Source organism: Bos indicus x Bos taurus, chromosome 3 (genome assembly GCF_003369695.1).
Source record: "Bos indicus x Bos taurus breed Angus x Brahman F1 hybrid chromosome 3, Bos_hybrid_MaternalHap_v2.0, whole genome shotgun sequence".
In the NCBI taxonomy this organism is placed as follows: domain Eukaryota; kingdom Metazoa; phylum Chordata; class Mammalia; order Artiodactyla; family Bovidae; genus Bos; species Bos indicus x Bos taurus.
The window spans coordinates 14,480,853-14,507,946 of record NC_040078.1 but is presented as its reverse complement, the minus strand read 5'-3'; the positions used below and the strand labels follow the sequence as shown (position 1 = coordinate 14,507,946).

The 27,094-nt window shown below is 41.7% G+C and overlaps 2 protein-coding genes across 5 annotated transcripts; one reads left to right on the top strand and one right to left on the bottom strand.

Annotated features, from left to right (window-relative positions):
* Positions 1 to 4,467: 4,467 nt before the first annotated feature.
* Positions 4,468 to 19,084, bottom strand: CCT3 (chaperonin containing TCP1 subunit 3). Its single transcript, XM_027530314.1, has 14 exons — positions 18,931 to 19,084; positions 16,872 to 16,933; positions 16,137 to 16,187; positions 15,985 to 16,047; positions 14,846 to 14,942; positions 11,726 to 11,843; positions 10,088 to 10,274; positions 9,305 to 9,454; positions 8,276 to 8,408; positions 8,014 to 8,095; positions 6,773 to 6,953; positions 5,807 to 6,052; positions 5,420 to 5,551; positions 4,468 to 4,801 (listed from the first exon to the last, which is right to left on the bottom strand). The coding sequence occupies exons 1-14, from the start codon at positions 18,959 to 18,961 to the stop codon at positions 4,697 to 4,699; spliced, it is 1,638 nt and encodes a 545-aa protein (XP_027386115.1). The 5' UTR covers positions 18,962 to 19,084; the 3' UTR covers positions 4,468 to 4,696.
* Positions 19,085 to 19,178: 94 nt separating this feature from the next.
* TSACC (TSSK6 activating cochaperone) lies at positions 19,179 to 26,094 on the top strand. Of its 4 annotated transcripts, none has more exons than XM_027530317.1 (4): positions 19,179 to 19,343; positions 20,214 to 20,273; positions 24,311 to 24,433; positions 25,804 to 26,094. In XM_027530317.1, exons 1-4 carry the CDS (start codon positions 19,325 to 19,327, stop codon positions 26,019 to 26,021), a joined length of 420 nt encoding a protein of 139 aa, XP_027386118.1. In that variant the 5' UTR covers positions 19,179 to 19,324; the 3' UTR covers positions 26,022 to 26,094. The 4 variants fall into 4 exon arrangements, with proteins under 4 accessions (XP_027386118.1, XP_027386128.1, XP_027386124.1 ...); XM_027530323.1 differs by having other exon boundaries at positions 19,234 to 19,662; XM_027530320.1 differs by having other exon boundaries at positions 19,234 to 19,381; positions 25,804 to 26,084.
* Positions 26,095 to 27,094: the final 1,000 nt, after the last annotated feature.

Genomic DNA, 27,094 nt, shown 5'->3' with positions numbered 1-27,094 from the left:
AGGAATTGAATCCATGCCCTGCAGTGGAAGCAGTCTTAACCACTGGACTGCATATATACATACATACTTAATAATACTATATACATATATGTGTGTAATAGGATACCATGGAATCCACTGTCTAGAAATTTTTTTCACATATATTGAGGACTATTCTGTATCTCTCCAGTCTTTCATTGCAGGGGGGATATTCCACGGATATACTTAGAACCTTGATAGTATCCAACATTTTGCTACAGGCAAAAAACACTGAAAAGAATATCCCTGTATGATCAGCATTTCATATATTTGTAACCAAATCTTTAAGATTAATACTCAGCAGAATTGCCTCAAGTTGCCTTCTATGAAGTTCAATTGATAACACCATGTTTGAGGGCCCATTTCCCCCACACTCTGATGAGTGCTTACCCAACAATTTGTATTTCCCGATGAATAAAATCAAACACTTCTCCACGTTTTATTAGTCATTTATTTTTGCTTCCCTGGAGCTATTTATACCTTTTGCCTATTTTTCTGAGTCCCTATCACTCATTCATTTATTGCCACACAGCACAAGATCTTAAGTTCCCTGACCCATGATGGAACCTGTACCTTTGGCAGTGAAAGCATGGAGTCCCAAGGAGTGCCAGGGAATTCCCCTGATATGTAAGCATATAGTTTAAAATGTACTTGTGGCTGTGCTGGGCCTTTGTTGCTGTGTGTGGGCTTCAGGAGTTGTGGTGCTCAGGCTTGGTTGCCCCAAGACATGTGGAATGTTCCCAGACCAGGGAACTCATGTCTCCTGCACTGGCAGGCAAATTATTAACCACTGGACCATCAGGGAAATCCTGATGAACGTATTTTTAAATCTCATGTTTTTTTTCTAGTGCTCTTATATTTAAATCTTTCAGTTGCCAGAAACTAATTTTGCTGTAAGAAACAAAGAAAGGATCCAATTTCATTTTTTCCCCTCTGATGGCTAGTCTAGGATCAACTCAAGTTTCCTGAAAATTTTCATTTTTTTTCTGACCATGCTACCCAAAGCAATCTATTTAGATTTAATGTGATCCTTATCAAATTACCCATGACATTTCTCACAGGAACTAGAACAAACTCTAAAATTTATATGGAACCATAAAAGACCCAGACCTGCCAAAGCAATCCTTAGGGAAAAGAACAAAGCAGGAGGCATAACCCTCCCAGACATCAGACAACACTACGAAGCTACAGTAATCAAAACAGCTTGATGCCGGCACAAAGACAGACATATGAATCAATGGAACAAAACAGAGTCCAGAAGTAAACACATAACACCTATGGACAACTCATCTTTGACAAAGAAACAAGAATATAGAATGAAGGAAAGTATCTTCAGCAAGCTGTGTTGGAAAAGCTGGACAGTCTCACGTAAATCCAAGAAGGTAGAACACACCTCACACCATACACAAAGTGAAAGTCACTCAGTCGTGTCTGACTCTTTGAGAGCCCATGGACTATACAATCCACGGAATTCTCCAGGCCAGAATACTGGAGTAGCCTTTCCCTTCTCTAGGGGATCTTCCAACCCAGGGACTGAACCCAGGTCTCCCGCATGGCAGGCAGATTCTTTACCAGCTGAGCCACAAAAAGAACTCAAATGGCTTACAGACAAACATATGTATGTGAAAATCACTTAGTCCTGTCTGACTTTCTGTGACCCCAAGGACTGTACCAGGGCTTCTCCGTCCATGGAATTTTCCAGGCAAAAATACTGCAGTGGGTTGCCATTTCCTTCTCCAGGGGATCTCCCCAACCCAGCGATTGAACCCAGGTCTCCTGCATTGCAGGCAGACTCTTTACCATCTGAGTCACTAGGGAGGTGACAATTTTAAGACATCATAAATCTCCTAAAAGAGAACACATGCAAAACATTCTGACACAAATCATACGGATGGTTTCTTAGGGTAGTCTCCCAAGACAACAGAAATAAAAGCAAAAATAAACAAATGGGACCTAATCAAACTTACAAGCTTCTATACAGCAAAGAAAACCAGAAACAGAACTAAAAGACAACCTATGTACTGGAAGATATTTGCAAATGATGAGACTGACAAGGGATTAATTTCCGAAATATACAAACAGGTAATCCAATTCCACTGCAAGAAAAAAACCACCCAACTGAAACATGGGCAGAATACCTAAACAGACGTGTCTCCAAAGAAAACATACAAATGGCCAATAGGCAGATGAAAAGATGCTCATCACACTGTTAAAGAAATGCAAATCAAAACTAGATTAAATCAACTATACTCCAATAAAAATTATAGACTATGAGCTTATATATACACACACACACACCAGTCACCATGGCCATGTCACACCAAAAATGTCTACAAAGGGACTTCCCTGGTGTGGTCCAGTGGTTAAGAATCTGTGCTTCCACTGCAGAGGGTGTGGACATGATCCCTGGCCAGAGAGGCTAGGACCTGCATGCTGTGTTGCACATCCAAAAAAGAAAAAGAAAAAATCCCAAAATGACACAAATGAACATACTCGTGAAACAGAAACAGACTCAAAGACATACAGAACAGACTTAGGGTTGTTAGGGATGGACAGCAGGATCGGCTGTTTGGGACTAGTAATATGCACACTATTACACGTAGAATGCATGGACAAAGTCCTACTGTACAGCACAGGGAGCTACATTCTCTATCCTGTGATAAACCAGAACAGAAAAGAACATGAAAAAGAATATATGTCAATATAAGTCACTCTGCTGTACAATAGAAATTAACACTGTACATCACCTATACTTCAGTAAGATTTAAAAACCTTTCCTTGAGAAAAAAATAGTTGCACCTCTCAAGGGTCACCTCTAGGCTTGGCATGTGAGGATACACGCAAGTGTCTTGGCTGAGTACATAGTGTTTAACAGGATTCAAGGCTCTCCCCACCCCCAAAACACTGCTTTATGAGGGGGCAGGTGCAGAATAGAATTTAGTTGAATCCAGGAATTTGCCAGAGAATCATGACAGTCAAGGTGGCAGCAACAACTGTGTTCATGGAATCACTTTAGAGCTCATGCAGGCAACAATTGTTTGGGTAATGACTTAAAGGCTTGGAAAATCACAAAGTGGCTCTGAAAGCTCTGATGAAGGATAGAGATTGATCTAACATTCCAGGAGGAATTTCCATAGGTTAGACTACTATGTACAATTATCCATGTATTTAACCACTAGAGGTAAAACCAGAATGGACCTAGAAAACTGTAAAGAACAAATGGGAGGCAATTCCTCCCACCATCTCTTCAAGATCTTTGGGAATTAACTCATTATCTTTCTTTGTCTGAAAACTCTTGAGGGAATTAATACTTCATGTAGAGGCAGGGATTTCAGCAAAAGGTAGGTAGGCTTGTTTCAGAGCCTCTCATAGAAAAGGAAAAGCTGAAAACTTTAGACCGGGTTAAACAGCAAGTTAAATACCAGGTGTGATGAGAGCAGATCTCCAAAGACCCTTTTCAGGCACACCTCTGTTCAGTCATCATTGCTAGTTGTAAATGCCAACTTTAGAGCCAGACCATCTACACAGGAATTCTAGGCCTGCTACTTATCATTTTTGTGACCCTTGGACAAACTACTTTATGGTTTGGATTCCTAATAAAACAGGGTTATTACCCATCTTTCAGGGTCCTTTTAAGGACTGGCCAATATATGCAAAGTGACCAAAACACAGCCATTATACAATAAGCACTATGTGCTAGCCATTATCATGCCACCTGACATTCAACTTAGTAATACTAACTCTTGTGGTCACGGAGGAGATACAATCTGGTTGCATGAGTCATGAGGACAAAGGGAACAGGGAACGGCGCAGAGGAAGGTCTCTGAAGAAATCAAAGGCTAGCCCCACCTAGCCTCCAGAGTCTCAGGGTCACAAGACGTTTTTTTTGTCTTGATAAAAATGAAGCACAAAATGGGACATCTTTTGTTAATGTTAGCAGGGAAAGTAGAGATCCTCCTGTGACACAAACACACCAGGAAAATAAGCCAGCAAGCCAGAATAGACTGGAATCAGGAAGAACCCTGGGAGACAGCTAAGAAAGAATTCTAGGTATGACAGGAAAGATTCTGCAAAGCTACAGGATACAGTACAAAAAACACATGCTCTATGTTCTTGAGGATGAACGCCAGAGCCCTGGCACATATTGGGTGTCGCTCTACATACAACCACACACAAGGAATATCATAGTTGGGACAGGTTCTTCCTGTTCTTTGGGTGGTGAATGCAAAGTTGTGCTTCTTTAAGCTTTACAGTATCAAGCTTTGAATTTCAAGAGCAATCCCAACTAGCATCTACTGAGAAGAGTGAAGAATACCCTCTCAAGAAGACAAAGTTACCTAATGACCTCAATCCCCATCCTTCTTTCTCCCCAGTAAGGTTTTTTGCCTTTTCCCTCCTTGCCAGGAGGCAGAGATATGACCCAAGGTTGAAAAACACATAACAACCATCTCAAATGACTTAGATTTAATCATCGGAAGCAAACTAAATGGAAAGCTTACAATAGAGAAGAATTACATGTCAGTGCCTTTTGCAAACTGAGCTGGGACAGAAAGAGACTGGGGCTGCCCCTCAACCTGATCCCTTCCAAACAAAGATATCCACAGTGTCCCTGGCAGTCTGGCCCAGGGAAGGGGGAGACTCTGTTGGCTCTGTGCGTTGAGGTTGCCTTGTCCACTGCTCACTCCTGGCCAGCATCAGGAGCTCCGCCCTGCCGGCTCTGGTCGTCACCCTTCTTTTTGTGGCCTGAGACGATGTCATCAATCCGCAGCAGCAGAACTGCCGTCTAGAAGAAAAACCACAGCCCCAAAGAGGTCAGCAGACAGGAAGGACACTTGTTTTCTTTTAGACATTATCACCCAGCTCCTCCTACATAATTATCATTTTATCTGAAATCTACCCTTCAATAGTCTTGAATGTAAATTGAGTTCTCCCTAAGCAAGAGATGCTACTTGTGCTAGTTAACTTTTTTTTCCCTTTTGGCTGTGCCACACAGCTTGTTGGATCTTAGTTCCCTGAGCAGTGGCTGGACTTGGGCTCTGGGCAGTCAAAGAGCAGAGTTCTAACCACTGGTCTGCCAGGAAATTCCTTACCTTGCTCTTTATTTTTAAGACTTTTTTTTCATGTGGATCATTTTTTAAAAAGTCTTTACTGAATGTTACGATATTATTTCTGTTCTATATTTCGGTTTTCTGGCCCCAAGGCATGTGGGATCTTCGCTCCCAAACTAGACACTAAACCTGCACCCTGAAGTGGAGAGTAAAGTCTTAACCACTGGACCACCAGGAAAGTTCCCACTACCTTGCTTTTGAAGTGAGCTAAAAATAAGCAGGGGGATGGAATTCCCGGGGAGATCTTTTGAAGAAGACTCAAACAGCACAGCATATGATTTTGACTGCCTCACCTCTACTGCTGTCTTATACGTTTGCAGCTTTACAGCCAATGGTTCCCAGATGCCCAGTTCTTTCATGTCCACCAAAGTGCCTGTCTCACCATTTACACCCCAAGTCTCACAATTCTCCTGGGTATGCTTGGCCTGTAGTTGGAACAAGCATAAACAGTTAAAGGGGAAAATATTAGGAACTGACAGAGACCATTAGACAAGAACCAAATACACTGATTGATAAGGTAGGAATAAGAGAAAATGCCAATGACAGCAAATAAGGTAAAAATTAAGATACAGTTTTTAAGGGAAGAAGCTACCAGGAGAACCTGGGGGGACAGACATGAACCACCCTTAGTCCCAACACAGCTTTTCCTACCTAAGAGAACAGCGTGGAAAGGAACTCACCCGAAGGGAGGTAAGCAGACGGATGGTGCTGGCTCCACAGTTCTGGATAAGGGTGCGAGGGATGACCTCCAGGGCTTGAGCAACAGCCCGATATGGCCACTGTTCCACACCAGTCATGGCTTTGGATTTTTCTGTCAAGGCATGAGCCACAGCCATCTCAGAAGCCCCACCCCCTGGCACCAGCTGCGGGTCCAGAAGAACATTGCGGCACACTTGCATGGCATCCTGGAGGTTGCGTTCTACTTCCTTGGGAAAGCAAACAGTATAAAGCCAAAGTTCAATGACTCAGGAACAAACCGGAAGCATCAAAGGACTTCCTGATTGCCAAGTTTGGTAAACCACCAAAGAGGGCAGACTAAGAAAGGTCCTTCAAACCTTTTGGGAAGGGTAGATGCTGTAACTGTGGAAAAACACATTAACTACAATTCCTAGAAGGCCACGGGGAGGAGGTGTCACTCTGGGATATTAGGCTTTTGTCCCCTGTGCTTGAAAGACCTATACCCTACTCTGCCCTGTCTACTTGTATACTCTAGGAGGCTGCACAGCATAGTGGAAACTCTGTACTTATTAGCTATGTGCATTCCGTAAGTTATTTAACCTCATTAAAAAAAAAGGTAATATTTATTCATTTCAACTTAAATAAGAAAACAATGGTTGCTAGGGGATGGGGAAACAAGTTTAATGGGTATAGCACCTCACTTTTTCAAAATAAAAGTTCTAAAGATCTGTTGCATAAGAATATGAATATACTTAACACTGCTGAACTAATACACTTAAAAATGGTTAAGACAATAAATGTTACATTTAAAAAAATTTTAACCACAATTTAAAATAAAAACATTTGCAGCTTCAGATGACAACTGAATAACTATAAATGGCAAACAGGAAAATTTTAGGCCCTTTGGGAAACTCTCAAGAAATGGAATGACCTACTTCAATTCAGTCACACTTCTAAGGCTGACTCACCGAGAGAATCTCTTTGCTGGCCCCTCGGAGAAGAATTGTGCAGGCCTTGGGGTCTTTGCATTCAGTGATGAATGTAAAGTACTCATCTCCAATTTTCTTGATTTCCAACAGGCCTGCCCCTGTTCCAACATCTTCTTCTCTCAGTTCCTCTGGCCTGCTGACTATCCGGGCCCCACAGGCTCTAATGATTAGATGGGGAGGAGGGGGACAGGGAGAAGACCAGATGATGTCAGATACTTTGACTCACCTTCCTGGTCCCTAGAGTCTGTGGTGGGGGATAAAGGAAGGGCAAAAGTGGATTGCTAGTAACATTTCTACCGAACTTGAGAGGTCTTGGCTGCCTGGTGAAACAGATTTCCAAATACAGAGATAAAGTTTCCTTAAACTAATATAGTTTTTTAAGTGTACATACCTAAGATAATTACTATAATGAGATACTGTTTAATTCAAAGTATATTCAGTAGACCCTAAAATTTGGACAAATGAGTTCTTATGCACGTTACATAGTGGTCATTTCTATGTTGAACTTGTCCTATATTGCCTAGTTAGATCTCAAGGCCAATAACAGGACTACACTAAAAACAAAGCAAAGGTCAAGCAAGAAGGAAGGTAAATATATGTCTGACCCCATTTTAATGAATGTAGGGCTAATTTTTTATGTCATTCTTCCCCCCCGCCTCATGGGCATGCAGAGTCAACTATATATACACATGCATGCCCCGCGCCATTTCAGAGCAAGCGTTTTAAGAATAAAATCGCGTTTTAAGTATAAAATCACATTTGGATCTATGGCATATTATGTGATGTTAGGATAGACTTAACATTAAAAAAAAAAAAAAGAAAAAAAAGATGGACCTAAGCCTAGATATCCATGCTGAAGTAGTGAATGCAATCTAAGGTTGCATTACAGTAACTGAGGATCCAATCAAGCTAATTATTCTGAGCTAGTTAAAACAGACGACTCTGAAATGGACCCCTATACCAAGGTGGTGATCACAGATGTCTAAGCATAAGCTGTTCACTTCTGGTTAGGAGCAACAGAATCTCATGCAGCAGATAATTGTTACTCTGGGGGACCTCTGAAGAGGGCAGATGGCTAATCCCAGGTTATTTCCACCTGTAAATGATTTGGCTGATTGTATCCTGTTAAGCTTTATCAGATAATGATGACTACATTATGAAGCTACAAAATAAAAACACATGGGAAGGAGCACAATTTTATTTCTACCTGACCTACTCACCTAGCAATGCGATTATTATCTGTCTTCCGGACTCTGCGGATGGCTGTGATATTTGCTCGCATGAGGTAGTGCTGAGCTAAATCTGTGGAAATAGAGATGTCAAGTTGGAAGCCAGAAATTCCGGGTTCTGAACTGCTTTTATCTTCCATGTACCCTAACCATCACCCGTCAATTATGTTCAGTATATGACAACATGGGATGAAAAAAATTACCCATCCTCTTCTACCACAACAGCAGTCTGGAAAAATGAATGGAGTCCTACCGGAGATGCCCTTCTCTGTGATGACCACATCTGGCTTCAGCTGGATAATGTCCTCACAGAGCTGCTGAATGTACTCTTCTTCCATTTGGAGGATTCGAGTGAAGTCTTCCTCTCGTGTGATTTCAATGTCAGTCTATGTGGTGAAGAAAAGTCACCATGAATTAAAAATTCTGAACTGGTGAAGCTCTTTAGCTACTACTACACTCCCTCTGGTATAGAAGGAAATGGCAACATACTCCAGTCTTGCCTGGAGAATCCCATGAACAGAAGAGCCTAACGGGCTACAGTCCACGGGATTGCAAAGAGTTGGACAAGACCGAGCAAGTCACACACACACACACACACACACACGAACACACACAATCCCACCCGACCCCTCTGTTTAGCCCTCTCATGTATCCCAGAAAGCAAGAGCTGGAATAAACCATGATCCAACACCTTTGTACACCAGTTTAGCTCCAAGAATCATCTACATCTAGCTTAAGCCCATTTAGTTATTTACTGGAAGGAAAGTCACATGCAATTAGTGGAGAGTTTGGCTAAGGTCTATAGCCACTTAGTTCAATGTTTCCTCTGACTTGTCAGCATGCAGGGTAACTCAGGGTCTTAATTCTCCCAACTTATAATGATTCTTGTTCCCAATCACCGTTTGATAAGCTTCAATTACTTTTATTCAAGTGTGATGGAGCCTTGAGTTTCCTGTCCTTTGGAAATTTTTTAGCACTTCAAAGCTCAATTAACTCCTACTCCATGTTCTACTAATGCATTAGAAAAGGTTGCATGATACTCTGAAGCCAAACAGAGCTGGGTTCAAATTCTGATTTGGCCAATACAAGGTATGTTCCTGAAGCAATTAACCTAACTTTTCTGAGCTACAGATCCCTCATCTGTAAAATGAAAGTCAGTATCATTTGCTCTTAAGGGTTGTTGTAAAGGTCACACAGCAGGCATGTACCAAGCACTTCTTACCTCCTTGGTATAGAAACAGAGTCTTACATCAACTTGACTGGACAGGGCCGACGCCCTTACCTGGCTCTCTCCTTTCTTGTACTCCAGAGAAGAATCCAGCAACACAATGCGAGGGTTCTTGATGTAGCGTCGCATTCGTGGATGGGTCACATCCTTGTTAATCATGACTCCACGTAAAACACACGAGTCTTCAATGATGCCCCCAGGTATCTGAGCAAAAGAATTACTTTAATCCACAACCAGGAGACACTTCTCAACTTCCTTTTCAGACATTCATCCTTCCCAAATAACCACCATTTCAGATTTCTAAATTTTCCACAAACCTCAAAAACAACTACAGCTTCAATCACCTTTCTTTCTTTCTAGGAAGCACATCAATCTTAGACCATGACACACAATTTGAAGGTTGGCTGAAACAGAAGTTCAGTGATTCACCAAGATTTAAAGGGGCATATATCTCTACCTCCTGAAAGAGTTCCACGAATTTTAGGTATAGGGCTCCCTCTACTGGTCACAAGTTATTAATGCTTCTTTTAAATCTTAGATGGAGAAAGCTTTATTAGTGCTATGGTGTAGAGCCCTTATTTCCTGACCTAGTGTCTGATATGCACACAAATACAGACAAAAAAAAAAAAAAGGCTTTCCCTTGCCCCTGTAAACCGTGGGTAGAGAGAGCAGTGAAGCTAACAGAATTATTTCAGATACCTCTTTAGTACCTTCTTTTTCAAGATTTTTGTTTTCCAGGTAGTAAATACTCTTCTTCCTGGTTCTAATAACAAAGGTATCTTCCTCTGATTTAAACTTACTTCCTCCGCAAGCAAAGTACACACTTGAAGAGTTTACCTTTTCTACCCTTGCATATTTCTTGATGTCAATCTCTTTCCGGCCGTTCTCCTCAAACTGTACAGTTTTGACAGCATCCAGGGCAATGTTGCAAGCCAAAGAAGACCACCGACTGATTACTTTGGTAGTAATGGAGCTGTTGATGATGTTCAGCATCGTATCTCGGTTACTGGTGTCGACAGGGATACTGGAGAAAAGAAAAACGGGTAATATGGTCAGGTGGATCTTGGATATTTAAGAAATCCCTCATCTACATCTTGATGGCTATAACAGTGGGCCAACAGGCAGAAGAAGGGGAAATTTGTTTCTTCATAGGAAACTAAAGTTATCAAGAAGTAACCTTGTCCATCTTCTGCTTTTCAGAAAGCTTACAATTAACCCATCCCTGGAAGGTGTCTCAAATCCCTGAATAATCTGCTCCCTCCTCTGACAACCCTCCACATTTACTTAAGAGTTTACAGTACAATATTCTCTTTCCTGTCTACTCCAACCATATACACTCTATATAACTTTAACAACTTGAGTCAAGACACATTTCATCTTTGAAACTTCATCCCTTAACTAAAAAATCCTGAAAGTTGTAGAAGACCTTGGATACTATCTTGTCCGAATTTTCACATACTGCTGAAATCCCTGTTATTAACAGTGTAAGACACACAATAAGCAATCATTAAATAGTTGTTGAATCATGTATTTTAGAGAAAAAAGCAATAGCTTCAAAAGTTATTGCTTGATAAAAAGAAGAATGTTAATGACTCAGCTCCCAATATTCAATAAATTCTTTGTATCTCTACGTTCTTACAAAGCTTACTTCATAAAATCACCTGCAATCAAACACCTCATTCTCTAGGAGTGCTAGTTATCAAGAACTTTGTTTCTTAATAGCAGGCGGTACAATACAAAGCTTCCACACTGCGGGGTACTTGTGCATCCAACAACTCAAGAATATGAGTAGATTATAGGTTTTATAACAACTGTTTTAATAAAAAAGTTCTGCATTTTGTATCATCTTCTCATTTAACTGACATTCCCTTAAGTAGAAGTCACACATTTTTATATTCTTTTTATTATACCTTATAGCACTCAGCAAACACAGACCAACGGCAAGTTCTGTGATAACTAGACTGGATTCAAACAGCATTTTCAGTACCATCCTTTTCGTTTTAATGAATATAGCTGACTATTATCCTATACAATGCTGTGTATTACAGAGAGTACTGACTGGATTAGTTATAATCATACATGATGGTAGGATATTTTAATATTAAGTCCTCAATAATCACAGTTATCTAACTCCTTGTTTCTCCTACTACAATCTGTAACTTTGGAGTGAAACTCTAGTTCACTTACTATACATTCCCCAAGGCATAACATGGAAACTAGCAGGCTGCATGTAACCAAAGCATGTTTTGAAGAACTGAACCTAGCTCCTTTTATTTGTCTGTTCTGGATCCTTGGCCGTTTTCTAAAAACTTTTATTCCCCTTATCCTTCCCTTCATTTTGCTCCCCTCTTTCTCCTTGCAAAATAATACGAACTACTGGTGATGTGCCCGGCCTTCCTTTACCACCTAAGAACAGATCGGTCTTCAGGCCTTCCTTGGTCGACACCACCCGCTTCTGGTCCCCACCTCCAATACCTTATTTTCTTAAGGGTGCTGATCATATCGTCCAATGCCTTGCGGTAAGCACTGATCACCACTGTTGGGTGCATCTGCTGCTCTAGGAAGTGCTCAGCCACAGACAGCATCTCCCCAGCTGAAAAAAGATATATATACCATAACATCTTAAAAAGTATCTGGATTTCAAAACAACTTCATTAAAGCTTCTAAAATACCTGCTCTTTTTTTCTAAAGCAGGTCTGCCCCAAAGGTATGCCAACACTATTTCAAATTTTGTACTCTGTACAAGCCAACTCTGAAATAAAGTACTAATCAGATACATTTTAAATGACTAAAGATTGATCCTAGGGTTTACTTAATTCTGTGATCTAACTACTTATGTTATCAGTTTCTTAAACAGTAAATATTTTTCCAAAGACTCTAAAAAGAAAGAAAAATACATAAAGGAAAATCTATTTGCTTATTATTATTTCAATACCTAAGATGTAGTCAAACTGCAGGTACTGAACCCCCCCACCAAAACTCTACACCCAGAGAATACCCATTAAAATCTTACCCTTTGGAAGAGGAATTATTGGTAAAATGCCTCTTTCTTTTAAAAACTGTCCTTACTTTTTAATTCTAATTAAAACACACACAAACACAGAGAAATACAAATACACACTGACATACAAAAGTTTGCTTCTAAAACACCATTAATTTTGGTCAAAAAAGGGCCTTTTACAAAATGCTTATATTATCAGGTCCACTGACACTAATTCTTTTTTTTTTGACAGTAATTCTTAAAATGTACACAAATGTGTCAAAGTTCACCTATCTACTCTCTGACATGAGCTCAAATGTTTGATTTTGATACTTTAGAATTCATAAGTGACTATTAAGTATATTAAAAGATAATCAAATATTTTAAAAGATGCTCTAATAACTTAGAAAAGACTATGCCCTGTTAAACAGCAGCCAGAATAGTATCATAGAAGTTATCTTCAGAAATGGCAATATTTTGGTGTTTTTTAAATAGCTATGTCTAAAATACCTAGACCTATGGATAGTTAACCTATTTAGTATCTTCAGAAGATTCAACTAAGATTGCTGTTGTTGGTATTCAACTTTTTCAACACCATGGACTATGGTCCATCAGGTTTCACTGTCAATGGGATTTCCCACGCAAGAATACTAGAGTGGGTTGCCACATCCTTCTCCAGGGGATCTTCCTAACCCAGGGATCCCAGCCTCCTGCGCTGGCAGGTGGATTCTCTATTCAGATCAGATCAGATCAGATCAGTTGCTCAGTCGTGTCCGACTCTTTGCGACCCCATGAATCGTAGCACGCCAGGCCTCCCTGTCCATCACCAACTCCCGGAGTTTACTGAGACTCACATCCATCAAGTCAGTGATGCTATCCAGCCATCTCATCCTCTTCTCCTCTTGCCCCCAATCCCTCCCAGCATTAGAGTCTTTTCCAATGAGTCAACTCTTCGCATGAGGTGGCCAAGGATTCTCTATTACTGAGCCAGTAAGATTACCATCAGAAAATTCTCATGTTGCTACAGATATTTTCAAAATGAATGCTATTATAAAAATTTCACAATCAACTTAAAATTTATGAAACTAAGGCAACACGCTAAGTTTTCAAATGGATGTTTTATGATCCCACAGAATGCAGAAAGATTAGGCCATTAAAACATGTATAGCTAAGACTCAGTCTTAAGTTTCTATATTTCTCTATTTTACTACTCACTAAAATCTGTAATCTCAAAATCAGTATTTACTGCACTTAAATGGTCATTCACAGACACGCAGAGATGAAAAATTTAAAGCACCCAATGCATACAATTCCCAGGCAAGACTGAATGCTCTGCCTTGTTTCAGCTCTCATCTTGTAAAAAAGTGTCCTTTATGTGGTATATTTAGTGGCAAGTTTTCCTCAAATTTGTGCATCTTCTTGGTGATTTCACTGTTGAAAGCCCTTAAGTACTATCTAGTTTTCCCACGTGCAAGAAGGCTCTGATGTGCCTTGTAAAGACAATGAACTTACTAGATAAGCTTAGTTCAGGTGTGAGTTACAGTGATATTGGGCATGAGTTCAATGTTAATGAGTCAACAATGTACATTAAATACAGTATCTTTAAAACAAACCATGTTTACTTAAAAACAACATCCAGAGCTTTCCTAATGGCTCAGCGGGTAAAGCATCTCCCTGCAATGCGGGAGACCTGGGTTCAATCCCTGGGTGGGGAAGATCCCCTGGAGAAGGGAATGGCAACCCACTCCAGTATTCTTGCCTGGAAAACCCCATGGACGGAGAAGCCTGGTGGGCTACAGTCTACGGAGTCATGAACAGTTGGACACGACTGAGCAACTTCACTTTAAAACAAAACATAAAACACATATTTATGCTTGATAAAATATGTGACCAGAGGCTCAAAGGCATCTAACCCCATATTACCTTCTGGAGTGATGGTTTACTGCTAAGTCGCTTCAGTCGTGTCCGACTCTATGCGACCCATAGACGGCAGCCCACCAGGCTCCCCCGTCCCTGAGATTCTCCAGGCAAGAACACTTGAGCGGATTGCCATTTCCTTCTCCAATGCATGAAAGTGAAGTCGCTCAGTCGTATCCGACTCCTAGCGACCCCATGGACTGCAGCCTACCAGGCTCCTCCGTCCATGGGATTTTCCAGGCAAGAGTACTGGAGTGGGGTGCCATTGCCTTCTCCGGGAGCGATGGTTTAGTACTAATTCAGTGTTTGCGGTGACTTTATAGAAAATAATTTACTGTAATGAGAATAGACTGTAATTTACTCTAACACATTTGAAAAACTTACTCTTTACCATGATGAACATTTTATGCTCAGTTGGGAGAGAATACATAGAAAATTAGCAACAAGTTCTTTAAATAGTTATAATTAATGGATTAGTAAAAATGTTCTTAAAATATGACTCAGGGGACTTCCCTGGTAGTACATTGGTTAAGACTGCACTTCCACTGCAGGGAGTGCTGGTTTGATCCCTGGTCAGGGAACTAAGAGCCCACATACTGAGCAGTGTGGCAAAAATATAAAAAAGACTGACATTATCTCTGGCAAAAATCTAATGTTTCAATCTAATTTTCCTTATCAACCTTCCATTCTCTTCTTACCAAGAATAATTACTGATGTGGTCCCATCTCCAACCTCTTCATCCTGTGTCCGGCTAATTTCAATCATCGACTTGGCTGCTGGATGCTGCACTTGAATCTGAAAAGAAAAGTACAGGGCTACCCTGGTGGTCCAGTGGTTAAAGAATCTGCCCGCCCATGCAGGGGACACGGGTTTGATCCCTGGTCCGTGAAGATCCCACACGCTGCAGGGCAACTAAGCCCGTGTGCCACAACCACTGAGCCCGCCTTCCCTAGAGCTTGTAGTTGGGAACAAGAGAAGCCACGGCAACGAGAAGCCCTCACGCTGCAATGAAGAGTAGCTCCTGCTCACCGCAGCTAGAGAAAGCCCAGGTGTAGCAATGAAGACCCAGCCCAGCCACAAATAATTAGAAAAAGAAAAATGCAGAATTCATTGAATCAACACGACTCAAAGACCTCTTAACCCATTCTGCTTGGTCCTAACTCTTAAAGATTCTTGCTTCCACTTACTCCCTGTTATTGTTTGATCACAGATTTAAAGATTAAAACTGGCCTCCAAGATATCTAAGTAAACCACTTTTTCAAGTAGTTTTTGCAGTGGGGCAGAGGGAAGGAGGAGGAATGCATTAGACAACTTAACTATTAAAGTTTCTCGAGAACAGAACAGTATCTTTTAGCTAATTTATTGGGAGCACCGTTGTGGTGGTTGAATTGTGGCCTTTGAAAGAACATGCTGATGCCTCACTCCCTGGAAACTGTGAATTCAACCATATTTGGAAATACGGTCTTTGAAGATGAAATCAAGTTAAGACGAGGTTATAGGACAAATCAGGGTAGGCTCTAAATCCAACCACTGGGATGGTGGAGACACACAAGAGAATGCCATATGACAGAAAGACAGGTTATAAGCCAAAGAATGTGGTCAAGATTCTGAGGCTAGAAGAGGAAGGGTACTTCCGTAGAGCCTTCAGAGGGAGTGTGTCACTTCTGACACACTGAGTCTGGACCCCCAGCCTCCAGTTCATGAGAATAAATTTCTGTTGTTTCAAGTCACACAGTCTGTGGTAACTTCTAAGTAGCCCAAAGAAACTAACCATTATTTACATTATCTCTTTATGTATCTTTTGTAAAACGTTAGAAAACAAAATGAAAAGTCCTACCTCTCGAAGAATGGCATTGCCATCATTGGTCATCACGATGCCTCCCATGGGGTCCAAAAGCATCTAGGACCAAAGCAAAGATTATATTTAAGTGTCCCAGAAAACAGAAAGGGAAAACGTGTAGCTGAAGTTTCAGTATGAAATAAGCCTACCTTCATCATAGACTTCGGTCCCAAACATGTTCGGATGATATCTGCGATAGTCTATTGGAAAGAAAATACAAAACACGTTAAGCACAAACCAGAGGATGGTGATTGTGTGTTTTAGGGGAAGGGGCATGGGCAACTCACAGAGCCAGTGTTTGAACAAGGACACTTCTAAAGTAGGGTTTGCAACTGACTTTCAGTATAGAGTGTCATATGGCTAGATTCTGTTCTTTGTCTTTCCCCCTTTGGGAATGTTTTCTGGATATGCAAAGAAATAACTTTTCACAAGGAAAAAAAAGGGACATAGCTCTCACAGCTTCAGTTTCCCAGCAGTCCACAGATAACTGAAAGTCCACATATTTGTACTTCCTTCCATGATAGTGGCTTCCACCCCATGCTAAATTATATCCAGGGCTATTTTATTCTTTCATTCAACAGATGTTTACTGAATATACATATCCAGGATCTACAGTAAGTACTAGGAATACAAAAGGGAATTAATATAGTTCTTTTACCCAAGTAATTCAGTCTAGTATGGGAGGCAAACACAAACATGCAATATAATATGCACAATATGAGAAGACCATTAGATACATCTCAGAGAGGGAAGGCTTCTTTCTCCTTACCACCAAAAGGGAAATGTCCTGAAGGAAAGGAAATCAAATTTTCTTCCACCAAATCACAAATACAGAAATACAAATACAGGCAAACTATTATAAACAACTTAAAAAAATATGCTACCTTGGCAGCATTGATGTTTCCAGATTGAACTTTTCTTCCAGATTCACGCTTTGTGTTCTGGCCTAAAACAGATAAAAACAAAAGGCATGGGAGGGAGATTCAAAAGGGAGGGGATATACGTATACCTACGGTTGATTCATGTTGAGTTTCAACAGAAAACAACGAAATTCTGTAAAGCAATTATCCTTCAAAAAAAAAAAAAAGGCGACACACCAGTATTGCTCCACTGTATATAAGCTACTCCCTAATCTTTGAAAATAAACACACACCCAGGTTTCATGAATGTATACACTGATTAAAGCTTATCGACTTGTACTCTTTAAATATCAATTATACCTCAACAAACTGTTAAAAAATAAACACATGTACTTATGGCTACTTACTTATTTACTTCAATTCCTGGTATAATAAGAACAATCCACAAAGCTTCACTTCAGAATCTTGGTCATCACTTTCCCTTTAACCAAACATTCATGTACTTACAGCAAGGATTCATAATCTGAACTGTATCGGATTCTCAAAGGGCTGGTGTCCCTAAAAAAGCATGAATCTCTCCTTTATATAACAAGGGAAAGAGTCTGGGGATTTACATTCTCACACTAGGATATGGTGAACCATACCCAGTCCCAGCATAAATTATTGACAGTGACCCCCAGTGTGCTGTGGAATGAGCACACACACTCACAAGTATTGGGGTTTGCAAGATATGGTCACTTCATGCTTGGATATACTCAGAATGCCTCAGTTACCCACTTACCATCAGTAACAGTGTACTATATACTTTAATAGGGAGCACAATCAGTTACAGCTGCTACTGCCAAGGATTAACACGGACCTCAGAAAGGTTGCACAATGCACCACTAACTCACCCTAGGGCCCTTTCAATGAGAGACAAGCCAATGGCCATAACTGAACCAATGTATTGTTTTTCTCACTCCTCTCTCCAAATTATATTTTCCTTACAATTTGTTGTAAAATTTTCGATCCCGTCCCATCAAATCTAAACACAACTCTCTGGATTTAGATCCCTATTTCAGGCATTGTTAACTAAAATCCTGCATGGATCTTTCTGATGGATTCATCAGGAAAAAATATTTTTTATTTCTGAGTTAAGCGAATGCTTGTCTTAAAATAGTTATTTTTCAGGTGTAGAGAAAATAGATAAAATCTCGGAACAGCATTCTTTACACAGAAGATGGTGAGAAAGGCAAAATGGCTAGTCAAGCATGTCAAGTGATCATGCAGGATGAGGTACAGAAGTTACACAGGATAGAAACATACCAGGGGAAGACAAGTGAAATGGGACTCATAAGTAAACAAGAAATCTGGGATGTTCCCGAAGGTAAAAAGAACTAATTAAGAAATTTGGGAAAACTCAGTTCGTAAGTGGGAAAGATTACAACGGACGAGACATTTGCAGGGATAATTACATCTAATATAATATGATCAGTGAGAGAAGCAGGGTTACATCAGGAACAGGGGTTAACAAATGAAAATTCAAGACAACAGTTATCATAAAAAAAAGTGGCCAAGGAAACTCGCTGTTTGCCAGACCCTCTTTTAAACAATTGTATCTACTTATCTCATTTAAGCCTCACAATTCTACGAGGAAATACTGTTAACCCTAATAATAAAGATGGAACTATTTCGATCTTTATTTGGCCGAAACCACACCACTATTAAAGGATGGACCAAGATTATAAAGCTAGGCCAAATTAAAAAATATTTATTCATTCAGCTACACACTGAAAATCGCTCAAGGAAGCGTGCAGGGGCAAGGGTTGGGAGTGAAGAACGGAACGCCGAGTGGGAAGCATCTTTCCGAGGTCACTGCCCGGAAAGACAGAGCCTCGCGTTCGGCGAGGGTAAGGTCAATTGGCGTTTGCGAAGACAGGGGAATGGGTTAAGGAAAGAGGGAAACGGGAGAAGGGGCTTCCAAAATGAACGACTGGAAGGCTCCGCGGCCGAACCAGGGCGCGATTGGGCTGGGGCAAGGCTGTTAAGTGCGAAAGGGGAGGGCGGCGAAGGGAGTCCCTTCCCAACCTTCCCCACAACTCACTAAGCACGAGCACCGGACGATGACCCATCATGGCGGCGCGATGCAGAGCCGGGTACCCAGAGCTGGGGGAACCGGCAGAACCTTCTGGAGAGAGAGAACCAGAGAGAAGCCCAGAAAACGCTGCCTCCTCGGGGCTCACACCTAAACCCGCTACCCTCTGAGTCACCACCAATCACTGCATGCATGTCACTGACCGGCACGAAAACACACCAATTGACATTCTTAGCCCCACCCCCTGCGTAAGAACGCAGGGCAAGTTAGATAGAGAAAGCACGATGATAGAAATGCGAGGGCACAGGCGCTTGCGCAATAGGGTGGCCGCTCCCGGCCGCGTGCGGCGCGAACCTCAGCGCAAGCGCCGAGGCTCCGGCAGTTGGTCGGCACGCCACTGCGCATGTGTATCAACAACAAGGGTGGGTGCTGGGGTTGAGGCTTTCGATTAACACTGCAGGTGAGGTCATTAAACTCTGGCGTCTAGGCTTCTCTCGGGCCGCGAAGGTCAAGAAAGGCGTGGCAGTTTCCACGCTTTCGTTCCAGCCTTAGCAACGGCGAGCGATAGAGGGGCGGGACTTAAACCGGCTGTTGAGAGAAGACCTGGCCGGTTTGATGCTGGGAAATGGGAGTTGTAGTCCAATCCGGCTGGGCTGAGCGGTGACTATCCTTCCTGGCACGCTGGGAATTGTGGTTTATTGTCTCTGACTCGTTGCTGTGCGTGGACTTTCCCTTTCTTAGGTAAATGCTTTATTCTGAGGCTGTCAGCGGTACCAGGAGGTGGCTTAAGTTTTTCCCCGAGTTGTCCTATCCAAAAGACTTTTTCAAGTGTTCCCTGTAGTGCTCTCAAGATTTTCTTTCTCCACGCCCATTCCCTCCCTTGCCCTCCTCATCGCCTCAACTGCAGGTTCATTAGAGTTGCTGGAGAGCACGAGTTTTAAAATAACCCTACAGAATGAGAAAAGGACTGATATTACAGAAATTAAAACGAGAGAACACGGAATATTTGCCTGTTCATAGGAGACTTGTAAGGTTTAGGCGTGGTTAAAGTACTGTTTTGTCCAGAAAAAAAGGAAATAGCTGTTTTCCAAACTAAAGGAAGGGCCCTGAGACCAAAAACAATTCAAGAACAGTTACTTCTATTTCGCCATAAACTAAGACAGTACATCCTTTCACACTTTTCCCTCTCCAAATTGGAACAGCCTGAGGTCTGCTGGGGAGAACTTAAATTGTTAATAATAAAACAGTAAGATGGGTTGTCAGTCATGAGATACTATGATTTTTTTCCCCAGGCACCACACCTATGGGTGTTCAGATGGAGCAGCTTCCTAGTCATCCTACTAACAGAAGAGGTGTGTGTCAGATGCCCTGCTTCCTCTCCCTTAAAACCAGACCTTAATTGCCCAGCTTTTGGGGAAATGAAACTAGTTGTATGTATGGTTTTTTCCTGTTACTTAGTCGGAAAGTATTTGTATTTGTTATGCATTTCCCACTAAATGTATTTCTAGTGCCTAGAACTGGATCTATTAAATAGTAGATACTCAGTAATTATAAGTTGAAGTGTATTATTCCTTTGCATCTCCTCTTAATATTTAGGACAGAAGACATACTATTGACTCGAGTGAACAGATAATCAAACTGAGTGGGACAGTCCCACTAGTGGCCAGGGAAGTGCCTGAAACCATTTGACTCCAGAGCCTATTCACTTAATTGTAGGTGGGATAGATTATCTGAGAGGTCTGTACTGTCTTAACGTGAACATAAGTGAACTAGCTCTTTTCACAGATTATATTGTGCAGTGGTAAAGAACATGACTTTGGCGTCTATAGGCCTGGATTTAATTCGAGCACTGCCTCAGTGAAAAATCTTAAGCAAATCTCCTAACTTCAGATCAGATCAGATCAGATCAGTCGCTCCCTCGTGTCCGACTTTGCGACCCCATGAATCGCAGCATGCCAGGCCTCCCTGTCCATCACCAACTCCCGGAGTTCACTCAGACTCACGTCCATCGAGTCAGTGATGCCATCCAGCCATCTCATCCTCTGTAGTCCCCTTCTCCTCCTGCCCCCAATCCCTCCCAGCATCAGAGTCTTTTCCAATGAGTCATCTCTTCGCATGAGATGGCCAAAGTACTGGAGTTTCAGCTTTAGCATCATTCCTTCCAAAGAAATCCCAGGGCTGATCTTCAGAATGGACTGGTTGGATCTCCTTGCAGTCCAAGGGACTCTCAAGAGTCTTCTCCAACACCACAGTTCAAAAGCATCAATTCTTCGGCCCTCAGCCTTCTTCACAGTCCAACTCTCACATCCATACATGACCACAGGAAAAACCATAGCCTTGACTAGACGAACCTTTGTTGGCAAAGTAATGTCTCTGCTTTTGAATATGCTATCTAGGTTGGTCATAACTTTCCTTCCAAGGAGTAAGTGTCTTTTAATTTCATGGCTGCAGTCACCATCTGCAGTGATTTTGGAGCCCAGAAAAATAAAGTCTGACACTGTTTCCACTGTTTCCCCATCTATTTCCCATGAAGTGGTAGGACCAGATCCCATGATCTTCATTTTCTGAATGTTGAGCTTTAAGCCAACTTTTTCACTCTCCACTTTCACTTTCATCAAGAGGCTTCTGAGTTCCTCTTCACTTTCTGCCATAAGGGTGGTGTCATCTGCATATCTGAGGTTATTGATATTTCTCCCGGCAATCTTGATTCCAGCTTGTGTTTCTTCCAGTCCAGCGTTTCTCATGATGTACTCTGCATATAAGTTAAATAAACAGGGTGACAATATACAGCCTTGACGAACTCCTTTTCCTATTTGGAACCAGTCTGTTGTTCCATGTCCAGTTCTAACTGTTGCTTCCTGACCTGCACACAAATTTCTCAAGAGGCAGATCAGGTGGTCTGGTATTCCCATCTCTTGAAGAATTTTCCACAGGCTACCTACTTCATAGGGTCAGTATGAGAAATGTATAATGTATGTAAATCACTTTTTATATTTATTTTGTCTGTTCTTCCTTTTGCTGCTCCCCAGTCTCGTCCTCTATTATACATTGTGTAGTCATCAGTATAGTTCTTTTAATATGGATTGTGTGTAATGTACTCTTCAAACCTTACAGTTCAGTAGAAAATGCACTGTCTACAGTGTAATACTGTCATTTCCTGAGAATAGCAGCCATGTCTGTTTAATGCACTGTAGCATCTTCAGTGGTTGATACATAGAAGCACTAAGCTATGTCTTCTATGTATGAATGAGTAAATTTGAGTTTTCTATCTTCTTTGATCTTATTATGACAGTGAATTGTGGATTTCCACTGTCTTGATCCCTTTAATTCTTTCGTGGAGCCAGATAGTCTGCCTTTCCATCCATTGCTCTTCTTTGGATTTTTTATTTTTGATTTTTATTTATTTACTTACTGTTGGCCATGCTGGGTCTTCCTTGCTGCACATGGGCTTTCTTTAACTGTGGTGAGTGGGGGCTACTCCCTAGTTGCAGTGGCTTCTCGTTGCAGTGGCTTCCCCTGTTGCAGAGCACAGACTCTAGGGTGCCCAGGCTTCAGTAGTTGCAGCTCCCGGGCTCCAGAGCGTGGGCTCAGTAGTTGTGGCACTTGGGCTTACTCACGGACCAGGAATCCAATCCAGGTCCCTTTCTTCGGCAGGTGGATTCTTAACCACTGGACCACCAGAGAAGCCCTCCTCAGTCTACTTTGCCACTTCCTTTTCATCTTGCAAACTTTGGGAAGGAGTTCCCCAAAGGTCCAGGTTTCTCTCCCAGATTTTGACCTTGGAGAGCTAATTTATTCTTGCAGCTCCTTCATCACCTCTTTGTGTCTGGCCTGGAAGTTTGACCTTTCACCTGAGTTCAGTACCATCTCTTTGGCTGTTTTTTAGGCGTTTGGGCTGCCTTGTCTCATCTCAGATCCAATATGTCCAAAATGTGATTTATGTTAATATGATATTACTGAAACTCAGATTTCCTTGAGTGAAAAAGGAAATTCAGATGCTTGTGCAGTTGGGAGGGTTGATGAGATAGCTGGAGAATAAGAATGAATAAGAGTGATGAGGACCACAGGGACTGGAACTGAGGATTCAGTGCCTGTAGCTATCTGCCCATCTATCTCTCTTTCTCTTATACTGTCTCTTCTCTCTAATCTCTTGCTTATACCTGCTTCTTAAAACATGCTAGCCAAATTCACTAGCTTTCATTGACCCCAGCTTTACATCTTCCCAGCAGAGCAAATTGAGGAAAGCAAGCCTGGACACAGAATCTACCTATCAGTCCCAAGGCATGACAAGCCCAGTTTGCCTCATGTGCTTACCCCTTGGATCAGTCCCAGTTGCCAAGTGGGATAGGCTACCATGATTGGCCTATATTAGGTCACATGTCCATTCCTGTTGGAATAGGGAGAGGGGCCTGATGTATGTATGACCTAGAATCTGGAGAACGAGTAGCTTCTCAGAGGAAGGGTGGCTCAGTAGACAGAAATAACATATGTCTCTTATAACACTCGTCATTTTCTTCCTACAAATCAAAACTTCCTTCTAACTTAACTATTTTTGCCAAAGGTAATCTATTTTTCCCCATTAAGAACTTCCATGTTCAACCCATTTTAATCCTAATGTATTGATTAAAAATTGTATCATATTTTCTAACCCTAAAAAGGCTCAGTGATTTTCTGAGAGAGTCTCAGATTTATATTGGAAAGGGTCTTCCATGACCCATCCTGCTTTTCCCACTCTCCCCACCCTAATTCTGGCCACTTTCCTAGGGCTCCTTATCATTCTAGCCACATTCTTGCATCCTTGTCTTTGCTCATACCATCTTTTTCCCTCCCACTTGAATTATCTTTTCCACTTATCCGAAGCTTCCTGTTTTCAAGGTCTAGGAAATATCCTCCACCTGCCTGGAGTTGTCTTTGTCTATTGTGCTCATGTTGATACCTCTCCCCTGCCCTTTCAAAAACATTCATTTTTACATTTGATCACATTTCAGTATAACTAAAAGATAAAAGGACTTATTTTCATGCAAGACTATCAGACTCACTGTTTATGTTCTGTGTTGCTATATCACCATTTCACCAGTGTCTGATTAAACACCTATGAAACTATGTCTTGGGTCATGTTTATGCTCTAGCATTCAGTGCAGTAGTCAGCATGTAGCACAGATCAATAAGAACTTGTAAAATGTAAGCAAATTAGATTTTAGCTTATCCCATCTCTGCTTGGTTTCCCTTAGTCTCACTGTGGTTTCTTTTTTTGTCTTATATAACTTTCTTTGGAGACATTCAGGCCAGGGCCTCAGCATTTTGAATTCATAGACCAGATGCAGGATTCTAATTAGGCTGTCCCTAGTCAGAATGAACTCTGACTTAGTTGCCTCTGATTTTGTTCCAGCCAAAGAGGAGGGTAATGCTGTGCCTCTTTGTCGAGCCAAACCCTCCCCCAGCTTTATTAATCTTCAAGCAAGTTCCCCACCAGTCACTTTACTGAAAATCCTGCCAACAAAGTTGCCGTCAGGTAAGGAAGGAGGCAGGGTGGATTTCCCAAATAGGCTCAGCAGCAGGGAGGGTTTTCTGGACAAGGTGGCTGGAGGTTTCTTTTATTGATTTTGGTGCTGACTTCTGGGTCCAGGCAACTTTAGATTTTTCGCTGGTAGTTTGTTGATTATTCAGTTCTGTTGATTTCATTTTCTTCCTGATTTTACCAGTTCATTTGTTTGTTTGTTTTGCTTATTAATGCCTTTATTAGACTGGAAGGACTGAAATAAGACTTCCATTGCTTGTTTAGTAATGTTAGTTAAAAAGTGACTAGGGAAAGAAATAGTAACTATTAGCTCAGTTTCTTTGCATTTCAGTTATTCATCCTCCCACAGAAAAATCAGCAAGTTTAGCATACCCGTGGGAAGCCAAACAGCACTCAGTTCAGTTCAGTTCAGTTCAGTTGCTCAGTCGTGTCCGACTCTTTGTGACCCCATGAATCGCAGCACGTCAGGCCTCCCTGTCCATCACCAACTCCCAGAGTTCACTCAAACTCATGTCCATCGAGTCGGTGATGCCATCCAGCCATCTCATCCTCTGTCGTCCCCTCCTCCTCCTGCCCCCAATCCGTCTCAGCATCAGGGTCTTTTCCAATGAGTCAACTCTTTGCATGAGGTGGCCAAAGTATTGGAGTTTCAGCTTCAGCATCAGTCCTTCCAATGAACACCCAGGACTGATCTCCTAGAGAGTCATAACTCCTGAGTTTGAGGACCTCAGGGTTTAATAAAGAAGTCAAGACCAATGAATATACAAGGTATAAATAACTGCCGGGGTTAACTGGCAGAGCTGGATGTGTATAATGTAGTTAAAAACATTAAAAATGGGTGCAGCAAGACTCGTTGAAGTTAGAAAGCAGGAAGAACTTCGAGTCACTGCTAATGACCTTACTGTGTCAGGTCAGAGAGAAGAAGGCTGAGGCATCTCCTGAGCTCTTGAAAGGGAGGTTAGGCCTCAGTCTCAAACCATTTCATTCACTCATCAAATATCTGTTGAACACTTACATGACAGGTATCCTTCTAGATGCTGGGGACACACAAGTGAACAAATCAGACAAAAATCCATGCCTTCCTGGAGTTTACATTCTAGAAGGGGGAATTAGCCAACAATTAACCAAATAATCATAAGTACTAAGGGGAAAAGTGAAGCAAGGGAGTGAATAATAAATTCCAGTGTATTGGTTTCAAATAGGCTGGCCAGGTAGGCTTCATAGAGAAGGTGACAGTTGAGCATAGTTACATCTGGGTTGAGTTGTGCCCAGAAAGAGGGGTCGTCTTAGTAGAACCTTTCCCATCTCAGTGCAATTATAAAATCTCTTTTGTCCCCTTTGCACCTCCATTGCTCTTCCTTCAGGTATTAACCACAAGCCCAAGGAATGCCTAGGACTCCTAGAATGTATGTATGCCAATCTCCAGCTTCAGACCCAGCTCGCCCAACAACAGATGGCTATTTTGGAAAATTTACAAGCATCCATGACACAACTGGCTCCTGGGAAAGAAAACAAGAACTCTTCTCTCCCAGCCTTATCTCGCAATCTATTGTTAAGTCACCTGCCCCAATTCAGTAAATGAATTGTGGAACAAAGTTATTGTGTATGTTTTCCCTGCTGTCTTCTCAGTAAACCATTGATGGAATCTGGGCTTATATATTCTATATGTGGTTGGTTGGTTTACAAGATCGTATTAAGTGCTCACTGAGTGCAAAGCGCTGTACAAGGCACTTGGGAATGCATATTACAAGAGAGAGAAATTGTGGGGAGGGAGTTTACTATCTAGCAAAGCAGAAAAGACAGTTCATTGTAAAATTTAGCAGTACTCTAAGAGGGAATGGAAGTTCAGAGATAAAGGTTAGTAGGATACTGGATCAGTTGTGGAATCTTGCCAGAGGAAGTGGTGCCACTTGATGAAGGAGCTACATTGGATGGCCTGGGCAGATGAAGTAAGGTAGTTCCATGTCAGTTGGAAAGCTTGGGCAAAAACCGAGAGGTAGGGGAATAAGTCATCAAAAATTAGGAAAAGAGGATTATTTTACCCCCAGAATGTAGAATGTGATGTGAAGCAGAATTGGAGCAGCTGAGAACAGAGCAGCTTTCCCTGGAGAATTGTTCTGCTAACAACTGTTAGAAGCTCTGGTTTTATTTGAAGCACCGGAAAGCCATTGAAGGCTTTCAGGTAGCAAAGGATACAAAATGGGCAAAACATTTTGGGGTGGAAGGAGGATGCAAGTGGAGAGGCCCCTGTGAAACTACCAGGGTCTGGATAAAGGGTTTAGATATAAAGACAGGCAATGGGTAAATCTTAGCTATATTGTAGAAAGGGACTAGTCTCGAGCTTGAAGAACCAAGCGACAGCATCCTGAAATTTCTAAGTTGGGAAATCAGTTCAGCTTTCATGGGGGTTCAAATCCAGCCACATGTTTTCAGTGTTTGAGAAGCGGACACCAGAGGTTGGCTTAGTCATTTGGACCACATTAGATCACTGCTTTCTTATACATTTGTGTTGGCAAGTTATTCTTGAGACTGAGACTAGGTCCTTTTTCCAGAAGCTTATTTTCCTATGGAATGTGGAGAAGATAAAAGGAGAGTTAAGCCTGAATTCAGAGATGAGAAAGTGAGAAAGCAGTGGTTGAGAAGAGAATTTCACAT

What these genes read in the sequence shown, in the direction of transcription:
- TSACC (XM_027530317.1), top strand. An exon ending in TCATCCTACTAACAGAAGAG is followed by an intron (nt 20,274 to 24,310) that starts GTGTGTGTCAGA and finishes ATTTTGTTCCAG; the next exon opens with CCAAAGAGGAGGGTAATGCT. An exon ending in GCCAACAAAGTTGCCGTCAG is followed by an intron (nt 24,434 to 25,803) that starts GTAAGGAAGGAG and finishes CTCTTCCTTCAG; the next exon opens with GTATTAACCACAAGCCCAAG.
- CCT3 (XM_027530314.1), bottom strand. Translation starts at nt 18,961, where the DNA reads ATGATGGGTCATCGTCCGGTGCTCGTGCTTA. An exon ending in GATAATAATCGCATTGCTAG is followed by an intron (nt 6,954 to 8,013) that starts GTGAGTAGGTCA and finishes TCTAATCATTAG; the next exon opens with AGCCTGTGGGGCCCGGATAG. An exon ending in CCAGCAAAGAGATTCTCTCG is followed by an intron (nt 6,053 to 6,772) that starts GTGAGTCAGCCT and finishes TGCTTTCCCAAG; the next exon opens with GAAGTAGAACGCAACCTCCA.